This window comes from Bos indicus x Bos taurus, chromosome 13 (assembly GCF_003369695.1).
Source record: "Bos indicus x Bos taurus breed Angus x Brahman F1 hybrid chromosome 13, Bos_hybrid_MaternalHap_v2.0, whole genome shotgun sequence".
NCBI classification, from domain to species: Eukaryota; Metazoa; Chordata; class Mammalia; order Artiodactyla; family Bovidae; genus Bos; species Bos indicus x Bos taurus.
The window spans coordinates 72506012-72520216 of NC_040088.1; the positions used below are offsets into that span (position 1 = coordinate 72506012).

The 14205-nt window shown below is 38.0% G+C and overlaps 2 protein-coding genes across 3 annotated transcripts in view; one reads left to right on the forward strand and one right to left on the reverse strand.

Annotated features, from left to right (window-relative positions):
- LOC113903691 (ankyrin repeat domain-containing protein 16-like) overlaps positions 1-14205 on the forward strand; it is a 75384-nt gene that overhangs the window by 34969 nt on the left and 26210 nt on the right. The gene's annotated exons all lie outside the window — the stretch shown is intronic.
- LOC113903694 (ankyrin repeat domain-containing protein 26-like) overlaps positions 1-14205 on the reverse strand; it is a 75556-nt gene that overhangs the window by 24116 nt on the left and 37235 nt on the right. Inside the window, exons 13-18 of the mRNA XM_027560254.1 lie at positions 12794-12822; positions 12627-12699; positions 8796-9044; positions 7671-7753; positions 4117-4235; positions 1485-1655 (exon numbers count right to left, since the gene is read on the reverse strand). Of these exons, the coding sequence (XP_027416055.1) occupies positions 1485-1655; positions 4117-4235; positions 7671-7753; positions 8796-9044; positions 12627-12699; positions 12794-12822 (724 nt within the window). The remainder of the gene's footprint in view (positions 1-1484; positions 1656-4116; positions 4236-7670; positions 7754-8795; positions 9045-12626; positions 12700-12793; positions 12823-14205) is intronic.

Here is a 14205-nt window from a genome sequence, read left to right on the forward strand (position 1 = left end):
AATAAAACCTATTTCGGAAGTATTCTCTAAGTCCTTATAAGAAAGAAACCCATTTTTTATCACCATGATATTAGCTTTTTGAGGGCTTATTATACAACGGCTATGCATTATAACAAGCATTTGACATGTCTTAAAGGCATTTTAATCCTTGCGATCATTCTGGGAGATAGGTAATATATTAGATCCTTTAGTTAGGAAGAAATGGAGCAAAGAAAGGCTGAGGAACTTGCCCAAGACCACACAGCAGTTCACCAACAGCCCAGGAAATCTGGCCTGAACACTGCTGTTCCAAAATATGCTGAGAAAGTGATATTGAAAAGTCTTTTTAAGTAATATGATACCAAATGAATCTATATTATTATTTCATGTCTAGCTATAACTACAAATGATAATTCTGAATCTTAAAACATATTTCTAACAAAACAAAAAGACTTTAGATGTAGGCAATATTGGAAATCTACTTTCAATAAAGATTTGTTTTTTGTAAAGAAATTCATCAATACACATTCATTCAACCATTCTGCTGTTTCTTTATGCATCTGACATACACTTATTGAGCACATAACATGTGTTAATGAAACTTTTAGTACAGGAAGCATGGTTTTGTCATTTAGATCTTTATCATCCAAAGTAATAAACTGTAAAAGACTGTTAATTGTTTCTATTGAAAATAAACAAAATCCTCCCCTTTTCCCTGGAAGCTATAAACAACTATGAAGTTAATATGATGTGATGTTTCAGAGCACCTTACAAAATCATAGCTACCCACGATGATACTATCAACTCGAATCATCAAGGAATGATTAAATCCTATTCAGTATAACCTAAGTATTTGTAAATTCATGATTATATAATTTTTAAAAATCTATGTATGATAGAATTAACTTAAGTAATCATCTACATATTCATTTACATAAGAATATTATGCTTCAGAGCCAATGAACAAGGCCTTACCAAAATCTACATATGAACAGAAGTACATATGTACATAATAATCATGTATAATAATAATACTGTATAATTAATTTATTGTAATAGTTTAAAGATAATGTCATACAATCAATAAGCTTTCTAATTTGGAAATGCAAATAAGATTAAACTCAGTAAACACTTCCTCCTCTGGCTCATTTCCAAGAGCATACACACTCTACAAGCTCCCCTCTTAACATAAAACAAGAAACTCTTTTGAACTCCACATTCCTCTTCAGTTACCATCCAGGTCTCCATTGCCTGTCCCAGTAAGTATTCCCGACAGAGCTGTTTAGGTGTATTCACTACAGTCCAGCTTCCAAGTGGACTATTTACTGAAATGACTTCTGGCCAAAGCCACGAATCCTCTCCTTAACCTTTCGGCAGTGTTCATCCAGTAGAGTTGAGGATTCTCTTCTCTTGGCCTGTATACTATATTATGCTGCTCTATTTCCAGAAGAAGTATTCAGTGCTAATATTTCTTCCCCTAGAAATAAAGAATTTGTCCATGTTACCTGCCATCATCTTGATCCACTTCCCTTAAAATGCCATCATCATTCACGTGCAGCAGGCCACCAGTCAGTGAATCGGTCTTTTCAAATATTGGTGCAATCACACGTTCTTCTGGTGTCCATTTGTTATCGTTCTTTTTCTTTACTCCCTTTCTGTGCACACCAGGATCGCTACTTTAAAAAGTCCAAAAAAAGCCATTGTTTTCTAATAATTCGACTAATAAAGAATAAAAAACCAATTCTTGTAAAATTCCAACTCTTACCCATATTAAGTCATTGATTAATTCACAAAACAGTTATGGCTTACTTCACTCTGTATAATAGGCTCCAGTTTCATCCACCTCATTAGAACTGATTCAAATGTATTCTTTTTAATGGCTGAGTAATACTCCATTGTGTATATGTACCACAGCTTTCTTATCCATTCATCTGCTGATGGATATCTAGGTTGCTTCCATGTCCTGGCTATTATAAACAGTGCTGCGATGAACATTGGGGTACACGTGTCTCTTTCCCTTCTGGTTTCCTCAGTGTGTATGCCCAGCAGTGGGATTGCTAGATCATAAGGAAGTTCTATTTCCAGTTTTTTAAGGAATCTCCACACTGTTCTCCATAGTGGCTGTACTAGTTTGCATTCCCACCAACAGTGTAAGAGGGTTCCCTTTTCTCCACACCCTCTCCAGCATTTATTATTTGTAGACTTTTGGATCGCAGCCATTCTGACAGGTGTGAAATGGTACCTCATAGTGGTTTTGATTTGCATTTCTCTGATAATGAGTGATGTTGAGCATCTTTTCATGTGTTTGTTAGCCATCTGTATGTCTTCTTTGGAGAAATGTCTATTTAGTTCTTTGGCCCATTTTTTGATTGGGTCATTTATTTTTCTGGAGTTGAGCTGTAGGAGTTGCTTGTATATTTTTGAGATTAGTCGTTTGTCAGTTGCTTCATTTATATGGAATTTAGAAAGATGGTAACAATAACCCGGTGTACGAGACAGCAAAAGAGACACTGATGTATAGAACAGTCTTATGGACTCTGTGGGAGAGGGAGAAGGTGGGAAGATTTGGGAGAATGACATTGAAACATGTAAAATATCATATAAGAAACGAGTTGCCAGTCCAGGTTCGATGCATGATACTGGATGCTTGGGGCTAGTGCACTGGGACGACCCAGAGGGATGGTATGGGGAGGGAGGAGGGAGGAGGGTTCAGGATGGGGAACACATGTATACCTGTGGCGGATTCATTTTGATATTTGGCAAAACTAATACAATTATGTAAAGTTTAAAAATTAAAAAAAAAAACAGTTATGAAGTACCAACCATATGCAAGAAAACAAATTCTTCCTTCAAACAGAGATATATAATTATGATACAATATGATATGTAAGAGTTGACATATGAAAGTGATAAGTGAAATAAGGAAGGATTTGCAGAAGAAGTGAAGACAGGAGGTCAAAAGGAAGAGAAAAGCGAGAAATCATTCTACTGGGAGATTAGAATGTGAGTACACAGATCAGGCACATGGCATCTAGGTTGTTTCCTAGGAACCTGGAAGGAAAAGTACAAAATACATGGAAGAAAGTAGAGAGATGCTCTGGAAAGACATTGGGAAGAACCTCAAGGGCTACACTGAAAACCTGGAGTCCACTGCCTAAACACCATGACTCTTAGACATGAGAGTCATAATTAGATTTACTCTGTATTTTTTTGTTTTGCTTTTAAATACAGTAATGTTTATTTTAGGAATTTCCCTGATACTCCAGTGCTTAGGAATCTGCCTGCTGATGCAGGGGGCACAGGTCCGATCCCTGGTCAGGGAAGATAGCACATGCCACAGAGCAATGAATCCTGTGCTCCACAACCACTGAAGCCAGCACCCTGGAGCCCACGCTCAGCATCAAGAGAAGCCACCACACTGAGAAGCCCAAGCACTGCAGATGCAAAGAACCAGCGCAGCCAAATAAATTAAAAAAAAAAAAAAAAAAAACCTCAAAGAAAAAGGTAACACTTAATTTAGATGATTTTTAAAATGACATGTGGCACATCCACCATGAAAGAAGAAATCAAATTTAGGCGGGGTGGGGGCAGTTTACTTGTAAACCACCCACATGGGTGACATCAGCATCATGGGTGAAAGGCAGGTGCCTCATCGGCTCTCCCACTACCAAGAGGAATCTGGCTCCATCCATGGACATACTCAAAGTGCTAGGAGAAAACTGCCAACCAAGAGTACTCTTTCCAGAAAAGGTGTCTTTCAGAAATGAAGGAGAAATAAAAACTGTCCCAGACAAAGCAAACCTGAGGGAGTTCATCACCACTAGTCCCGCCTCATGAGAAACGCTGAGAGAAGCCCTCAGACTGAAATGAAAGGATGCTCATCAGTGACATAAATTTACCTTTACAACACACTGGTTAAGGCAAGTATGCCGTCAACTCCAGAATACTCTAATACTGTAACACGGTGGTATGTTAACAAAGGAACTCTAGTATTGAGGCTAAAGGACAAGAGTATTCAAAATAACTATATCCCTAGTGAAATATAAAATTCGTAAATCACAAACATTAGCTCAAGTTAGAAATGATTTTACAGGAAAATAACAAATGACCTACTGTTAAATTTTGATATAGGCTTACCTATGAGAACCTTTATTCTCCATAGCAGGAAACGCCTGCTTGTTATTTCCTCCACTCTTTCTCTGCTGAATCAGTCGACTCTCATCAGCAGCATCTTTGTGCTTCTTTTCTTCTTCAACCTTTAATGAAAGTTTGACACTAAGAATAATTGCTATTACTTAATTCTAGAGACTGTTTTCAATTTATTATTTGACTCAGCATTTGCCCTGATTTTAAGTGATAAAAATATATTTGTGCTTACATAAATTTTATCACTTACAAGTCACTGAAATTTTTGTAAAATGTGCTTCTTTCTGAGGGAAAGAAACAAAATTCCCAAAATTTCAAGAAAGGCTTTTTTAATAAGATAAAATTATTCACATCCAGTCTTCCCCATCTGACTGGCAGAGATAGAGAAATAAAAACACACAACATCTGTCCTCTTCGGTCTTTACCACCTGGATTTTCCATTAAACAGTCAGATGTAGAGGATGTGACACCTTAGTGCCTCAGAGACAGAAAGGAAACTTTCTTCTTTCTGCACTAAAGCTATTCTTTCCCCACTGCCTTTTCTAATTCTTTTTTCATTTGGATCCAGCAGATAGCAAAAACCTGATGGTGTTCACTGAAATATATGAACCAAAGTTTACCAAAACACAAGGAGCAGAATGAAACTGAGGAGGTGTTCGTGTGGAATTCTGGAATATAAGTAATGCTTCCCAATTCCACATTCAATAACCATCAAATTTTATAGCTAGAGGGTATAGAAATAACTATCTACCTTTGCCCCACTATTTACCAATAACAGCTTTAAAACAAACAAAAAAAAAAGGTTAAATGATTTGTTCAAAGCACCTAAAGTGGCATTCCCTAACATTTTATGGCACCAAAAGAGATGATACAATTCTATAATCTTGAATCTGATAAAATTACCAAATGAATTCCTCAAATGAATCAGGTAAGTTAAAAGCGTGACTTTGGCAAAGTAATTTAATTCATTAGTTGGGGTAGGGTTCATTCTCCTTTTTCTTTAAAGGAGAATAGCTACATTTTTTTTCTTTTTTTGTCTTACACAAAAGACCAAGCAAGTTAAAAAACCTACTACTGAAGAAAGAAAAATCTCACAGCATCTCAAACCTCTGTTCTTTCCTTTGGAGATAAACACTTGATTTTTTTTCCCCTTTTTTTGCTGAGGGTTTATACTACCTATGGGCTTCCCTGGTGGCTCAGATTTTAAAGAATCTGCTTTTAATGCAGGAGACCTGGCTTCGATCCCTGGGTTGGGAAGATCCCGTGGAGAAGGGAACAGCTATCCACTCCAATGATATTCTGGCCTGAAGAAATCCGTGGACAGGGGAGCCTGGCCAGCTATAGTCCATGGGGTCGCAAAGAGTCAGACATGACTGACCAACTCTCACACGCACATATATTACCTATGTGATAAAATCACACATATCAAAACTTACTACATTTTAGTAAACAACATCGTGAAGAGGTCTCTCTCAAAAGAGACATCTGAAAGTGGTGATTAAGGCATATGTGGGAGCACATGTATTTGTTATTAAAAACATCCCGGCCATGTTGGATATCTAAGTGCCAGGGACTGAGGAAAGCAGAAAACATCACAAATATTCAACCACAATGAAGAGATTAGAGGGAATATGTGTTTATGTCCCTTCTCTCAGTTTCTGCTTTCTTCCCATTCTGTGGAAATGCAACTTATATTTAATCCAACAAAGTTAAAAAAAAAACAACACTGCAAAATCCTAGTTGATCATACTCCTTAAACACTTTCCTTGGTGCTTATTCTGGCTCCGAAGGTTACATGGTATACAGCTCAATGAGTTTCCCAGTCCATATGAAAGACTGACAGAGACAGAATTTGATTGACTGAAGGACAAAAGCCATGAAAACAGTTTCCTGAATTCCTATTATTTGGATGGCAGAAATAATCTATTTCTACACAATTACCTATTTAGATGACCCCACTTTATCCATAAGTAGAAAATCAAAATCGACCAGATCATCCAGAAAGGGAAAAACCAAGCAAGAGCAAACGAACCTCTACCTCTTTTGGAAGCTGAATGTTCTCTTTTTCCAAAGCTAACAACACTACTTGTAACACGTCTATTGCATTCTTACACCTCTGCATATCCTTCTGTAATTCTTCATTCAGATACACTTTGGATTCTCTGTGACTATTTGGTGGAGAAGAATTCCCGTTTTCTAAATCGGGCTCCATGCTTTCATCCTCACTAGCACTGCAATTATCCGCATGCAGCAGCTTCTGGAACCAGTCCTGTATTGGTTTGCTTTTCTTCTCAGTATTTTTAACGACAGCAGGAGTACTGTGACTTTTTATTTGAATTACGTGTTTCATCTTACCGGAGCAGACAAGCCACAGACTAGACTGACGTGTCTGTCCGATGTCTATTTTCCAACTGGTGGGATTTTGCCTCATATTGTCTGACATTTACATATCAAACTCTTGGTCTTCTTTCACTTCAAATGTAACTACCTGGTCCCCTACTTTTTTATTTTCTGCATCATTATACAAACTCTCCTCATTTTTGGTAAACACACGTTCAATATCTAGTTTATCACTTTCAAAGTCTATTTTATTTTCACTGAAACACAGCTTTGAAGATGACTGACAAGCGTATCCCGGGGACCCATAGTTTATTCAAGGAAAAAACATTTTCAAGACTGGGTTCTTTTTGTTCAGGACATACTTGGAATACTAGATTCTTTACTGTCTGAGCCACCAGGGAAGCCCAACAATACTGGAGAGGGTACCCTATCCCTTCTCCAGGGAAATTTCCCGACCCAGGAATTGAACCAAGGTCTCCTGCATTGCAGGCAGATTCTTTACCAGGTGAGCTACCCAGGAAGCCCCTACATTCAGTTATATTATGTTCTAATATCCACCAAACAAAGTGGATAAAGCATTTTTAGTAATATCTACTGATTTCCCACCCTGAAATGAAATAAATTAGAATGTTATTATTTGTACCCTAAAAACAAAGGTCCAATCTAGAAGGTTCGATTCTCTTAATAGGCAACTGGGTTGATTCTATGACCCCACTCTCTCCCTGAATGTTCATCCCAAGTCAGTTATGCCGAGATCACAGGCAGAATGAATCTTTCATCTTGGCATCAGTGGCTGGCGATTTCAACGGAAAACCTTGAGCCACTGGGAATGATTTCTCTTTACATGTATCTAGGTCAGGGGCCGTCATATTGTTCATAATTTCAACTGCTTAATCTTATGATTCAGTATTTGATATCACCTTCTTAATCATGTAATGAAGTTATAAAAATGGAAGAAATAAACAATCAGGAAATTTTTTCCCTCAATTCCAAAAACGAACTATAAATTATAATAGATTCTAACAGTATTTTAAGTTGTATAATTAAAGTGCTATAAAAACTATTAAATTATTATCTATCAATTCTAAAAAGGTAATTTTGAAAGGCAATTTTATTTGTTATGGACTCTGTTACACACTGTATTGTGTTGCTAAAGCATAGAAAATGGTATTAAACCAGAAATTTAAATTTATAGTTTTACTTACCTGTGTATGGTTATTTTCATCTCCATCAGGTTTTTCTTGTTCTCCCTCCAATATCACTTCCAAGTCTAGTTCTCCTGACAAATCTGCATGTTTAGTTAAAATTACTTAGAATATTTAGATAAAAGACATAATCTTTATTTAAAACACAGATTTAAAACATTGTATCAAATGACAGCTTAAGTCGATATTTGTCTTCAGATGAATATTTACTTCTTTAAAAAATACTTCCAATGATCAAAAACTTCAACAAACCATTTGGGAAACACCAGATGTCACCAGGATACAGGCACACAAACACCTCAAAGGTTCATTCATGAATTCATCCAAGCATCAGTGAAAAAAACAATCAGAAACTAAACACAATTTCAAAATACAGGACAGACATATAAAGTCACAGTATATTCTCTTCTCTACTTCATCACAGTACCTTTTGAACAACACGCCAAGCTTCAACTGCATTATTATTCTTAGTTTACAAAATTCCTCTTACTTTTTATGCTTTTATCAATTCCTTCATCTGAAATGCTTCCCTGTACTCTTCTGACAAATTACTTTTCATCTCTTAAGACTCAACCTGCTTTGTGAAGTTGCCCTTGATTACAGCTATCTTTCCCCTGATAAAGAGGTATCCCTTTCCTTGTAGCTACCTTAGTACTTTGTAGATTTTTCTAGTGTACCTTTCTAGACTTCTCTAGTGATAGATATAGGTCTGAACTATAAATTATTTCTTCACATGTCTATCCTCTTGGCTTCTAGACTGCAGAGGACAAGCTGTAAAAAATCACCTTAGTATAAATATTCTTTATTTTTTTCAATAATTACTTGTCTACCTAGGTCTCACAAAGAGTCCCAGAGTTCTAAATATAATCCTGCTACCCATCCTCAGATGTATGCTAAATACTAGCCTAAACGAACTTGCTTCCTCCAAACTCTGTGATTTATTATATTACTATGGTCAGAGGAAGAATGTAAGCTCCTTGCTAAGAGATATTGTTTGGCTGCAGGTTGCATAAAAGGAGTCAGCACAAGGTAGATTTTGCCACAAAATCTAATCCGAACCGTCAGAAGGACGGTAAGGCTGTGCCCAGGTGGTGCATGGCTGAGTGCCCTGGGCTTCTGCATTACCTTCTTTGTTTCCTCTGTTTCCTGGCAGCGGGGACTGGCACGGGTTAAGGGGCATGGAATTCCCTACCAGAAACACCGCTGCATTTTTCATCTTTTCTTTATCTGCTATGGTCTTCTGTCCGAGTTCTGTGGGTGCCGATTGGTTTTTGGTCACTGATTGGGACGCCAACGGACGCTGATCATCAACTTTCAAATGCCTGGCTCTTTGACAAATCTCACTATTGAAGCTCAAACTAGTCGAATCCCAATCTGAAAAATCGGAAAACAAAGTTTCCATTTATCAGGATCTGAGTACGAATACAACTCTGTCTACCTGTATTTCATAAGAACTTTATTATTATTTTCCTTCAATATACAAATATTTTATTAACAAAATTCATCTCTATTTTACATTTAATTTTGCACGATAATATTGTGTGTTCTAGAGACCATGGTTTTAAAAACACTTTTAATGAGTGGTACTACTTTCATTAATGGTAGAAACCTAGACAACATATTAAAAAGCAAAGACATCACTTTGCTGACAAAGGTCCGTACAGGCAAAGCTCTGGTTTTTTCAGTAGACACATGTGACACTGGACCACAAAGAAGACTGAGCACCAAAGAACTGATGCTTTCAAATTGTGGTGCTGGAGAGACTCTTGAGAGTCCCCTGGACAGCAAAGAGATCAAACCAGTCAATCCTAAGGGAGATCAACCCTGAATATTCATTGGAAGGAGTGATGCTGAAGCTGAAGCTTCAATACTTGGCACACCTGATGCGAACAGCTGGCTCACTGGAAAAGCACCTGATGCCGGGAAAGACTGAGGGCAGGATGAGAAGGGGAGGGCAAGAAGAGAAGGGGGCGGCAGAGGATGAGATGGTTGGACAGCATCGCTGATTCAATGGACATGAACTTGGGTGAACTCCGGGAGATGGTGAGGAACAGAGAGGCCTGGCTGCAGTCCATGGGGTCACAAAGAGTCGGGCACGACTTAGCAACTGAATACCACCACCATCAACAACTACTTTAATTTCAATGAGACAGTCTTTCCTCAATGTAGAAATATCTTCAGAACTCATTTTTAAAGCCTTGGATAAACATCATAACCTGGAGAAGGAAATGGCAACCCACTCCAGTATTCTTGCCTCTTGCCTGGAAAATCTCTTGGACAGAGGATCCTGGCGGGCTATAGTCCATGAGGTCGCAGTGGTTGAACACAACTTAGCGACTAAACGAAAATATCATAAACTTATATAAGAAATGATGGCCTGGTGTGTGACTAATTGTTTCCATGTGAAAACAGGTAAGTCTAGGACCACACTGGATCCAAAGAGCACAGAGGGGAGACAGGAATGAATACACCACAAAAAACTAAAACAGTCAGATCTGAATTTCTTAAGAGAAGTCGAAGAAACAAGCAAGAAATGTAAAAGTGAAGCTTAAAACCCTGGGTCAACACAAGGGCCCCTTTATCGTTTTACATCCAACCACTTCAATGTTTTAAAACAGTGGTTCTCAAGTGTCCCCTCAGAATCGCTGAAGTCCAGAGACCCATCGAGTCAGGGGGTCCAAGAGGTCAGAACTATTTTCACAACAACACTAAACATTACTTCCATTCTCATTCTATTCTGAGGGCACAGTGGAGTTCTTCAGAGACACAATATGTGATATCACAACACTAAGGACTAATGGAATTAGCAACTATGATGGTGTGTGCTTGTATTTTAAGTTTTTCAGTTTTATTTTCCAATATAGTGAACAACAATAGACTTAAACAAAGTTCCTTGGAATTTTCAATAATTTTTAGAAGTATAAAAGGATCCTAAAGCCAAAAACTTTTAGAATCACTGTTTTAAAAGATTATGTCTATCGAATCTAAGGTTTGATTACTTCCCCTACTTCTAATAATCAAAGATACCACACACACACACACACACACAGTCTGCTAATCAAAACATCTGATCAGCCTACATTCACCTGTGTAACAACACTAAAATGAAATAATTATAAGCAGAAATACAACTGATATTAGCAAGTGAAGCTTTACTCTAGGTAAAGGTCAGAGATCAATTAAGCATTTTTGGACACTGGAAAAATCTTCAGTTCAGTTTAGTGGCTCAGTCCTGTCCGACTCTTTGTGACCCCATGAATCGCAGCACGCCAGGCCTCCCTGTCCATCACCAACTCCCGGAGTTCACTCAGACTCATGTCCATCGAGTCAGTGATGCCATCCAGCCATTTCATCCTCTGTCATGCCCTTCTCCTCCTGCCCCCAATCCCTCCCAGCATCCGAGTCTTTTCCAATGAGTCAACTCTTCACATGAGGTGGCCAAAGTACTGGAGCTTCAGCTTTAGCATCATTCCTTCCAAAGAAATCCCAGGGCTGATCTCCTTCAGAATGGACTGGTTGGATCTCCTCGCAGTCCAAGGGACTCTCAAGAGTCTTCTCCAACACCACCGTTCAAAAGCATCAATTCTTCAGTGCTCAGCTTTCTTCACAGTCCAACTCTCACATCCATACATGACCACTGGAAAAACCCTAGCCTTGACTAGACAGACCTTTGTTGGCAAAGTAATCTCTGCTTTTCAATACGCTATCTAGGTTGGTCATAACTTTCCTTCCAAGGATTAAGTGTCTTTTAATTTCATGGCTGCAGTCACCATCTGCAGTGATTTTGGAGCCCAGAAAAATAAAGTCTGACAATGTTTCTACTGTTTCCCCATCTATTTGCCATGAAGTGATGGGACTGGATGCCATGATCTTAGTTTGCTGAATGTTGAGCTTTAAGCCAACTTTTTCACTCTCCTCTTTCACTTTCATCAAGAGGCTTTTTAGTTCCTCTTCACTTTCTGCCATAAGGGTGGTGTCATCTGCATATCTGAGGTTATTGATATTTCTCCCAGCAATCTTGATTCCAGCTTGTGCTTCTTCCAGCCCAGCGTTTCTCATGATGTACTCTGCCTATAAGTTAAATAAGCAGGGTGACAATATACAGCCTTGGCGTACTCCTTTTCCTATTAGGAACAAGTCTGTTGTTCCATGTCCAGTTCTAACTGTTGCTTCCTGACCTGCATACAGGTTTTTCAAGAGGCAGGTCAGGTGGTCTGGTATTCCCATCTCTTTCAGGATTTTCCACAGTTTATTGTGATCCACATAGTCAAAGGCTTTGGCATAGTCAATAAAGCAGAAATAGATGTTTTTCTGGAACTCTCTTGCTTTTTCGATGATCCAGAGGATGTTGGCAATTTGATCTCTGGTTCCTCTGCCTTTTCTAAAACCAGCTTGAACATCTGGAAGTTCACGGTTCACATACTGCTGAAGCCTGGCTTGGAGAATTTTGAGCATTACTTTACTAGCGTATGTGATGAGTGCAATTGTGCGGTAGTTTGAACATTCTTTGGCATTGCCTTTCTTTGGGATTGGAATGAAAACTGACCTTTTCCAGTCCTATGGCCACTGCCGAGTTTTCCAAATCTGCTGAAAAATCTTAGGGTCTAATAATTAATCTCTGAGAATTCCTGAGAATACAGAGAGTCCAAACTGAGAACTTAAGGGTATTGAAACATATACAGAAACATCTTGAGTTCAAGCTTACATTTTAAACATTTCTTGTTCATATGCTTGTAAATATCTTTTTTTTCAAAACATGGATACCAACAATAACATTTGCCTTATGTATGTCCAATTCTTCAATTAAATTTGCAAAAAGAAGTTAGGAGTACAAAGAGCTAGCATTTCAAATATTTCAGTGTCCCTCCTTCCAGAAGGGACTTCCCTGATGGCTCGATGGTAGAGTATCTGCTAGCAATGCAGCAGCCAGAGTTAAGTGTGTATTGCAAAATTTACCTGAATTAGATGTTTCTGGTTTCTTCATTCCGACTGTTTTATTAGGAATGGAATCTTTCACTCCGACTGCAGGCTGCATTGGTTTGGAAACAAGTTGATTAATAAATAATGTACATATGATACAATCCACAGTTCATAATTCAAGATAAAAGCATAAGTGTTTTTACCTTCACATTAGGACATTTCTCAGGAGAAGCTAAAAGGCAAAAGGGACACAGAGTTAATTACATGTAAACATGAAAGCCAGCTGTACATCCAGGCAGAGTTAGTACCGAGCAGAATCCTCGTGCTCAGCCTTGACATTGAATACATTCTGTTTCAGTGTCTTGTTTTTAGGGGGATGTTAGGACACAGGCAAGACAGACATAGGAATCCATTATAGATAGTGAAGAAAAAACAGGAATACAGGTTTACCAAAACATGCAGTAAGATTTCAAAAGTAACATCATGTTTTCAAAGACTTCAGAAAATATTAAAGAGTACATAGACCAATGTGAATGTGCTGACTGATGAGGAGAAAATTAATCTTAATCAGAGGAGTAAATCATGACCCCAAGAAGATAAACGTGAAAGCTGATGGTAAAATGCACCAGTATATCTTGAATGCACTATAGCAGTAACATTTCCACCATTATACTGCAAGTATTTAACATGTTCTTCAATCTGTCCAGTCATTTAAGAAGTGCACAGTTGGGATGACAGTTCAGCTGAATGTATAATTCATTTCTCATCAGAGAAAGAGTAATGAACTGATTGGCTCGAATATACACTTGTAGAAAAACGGTTCATAAAAATACTCATTTTTTTCCCATACCCATGTGGGCTACTGGTATGCCTGCACATCTTGGCTCCTCTAGTTTAGTCATCTTAAAATTTCTCGATCCATTCACGCAAGAAGCCATGTAAGACACACTTACAAAATAATGTACAATAAATTCTCAACATTGAAATACAATGATCAAAAAGGAAATAATAAATTTAATTGCCACAGAATTATTAGATGTTAAAAATCTTGCATGTTTTAAAATCAGTGTAGTATTTATTGAAAATAACAATTCTAGCATTTAGGGAATGAAGCCTATCGATCTGTTTTGTTTCAAAACTTAGTTTGGTTGGGTACATCATGCTAATGCTTCAAAGGATTTCTGTGAAACAACTGTCAAAAAATCAGTTATCTTAAAAATAAAAAGTCAATCCCTCCATATTCAAATCAATCTAATTTGAATAACAAATACCAGTACCACATATATCTTTGATGTCTATAGTTACTCGGAGTAGCTGGGGTTGTCCCTACTTCTAGCACCCCCTCCTGCCTCCCGTATTATCGGGAACAACAATGATCTTATCTCTTTTCAGTGTAAATACACTGAAGCCATCTAGATGGAGTTCTCTCAAGTGTCCTCATCGACTCCAAACTCACCTCCCTAAAGCCTTACTTTCCTCCCTTTGTCCTTTCACTAGAGTCTTCCCTCTATAAGGGTAATCTCTGGATCCGTGGTCTGAATTCTTCCCCCTTTACGTTCTTTCTATGGATCATCCCCACCATTTCTTTTCCTTCTTTGCTCAGCAATGGTATCTT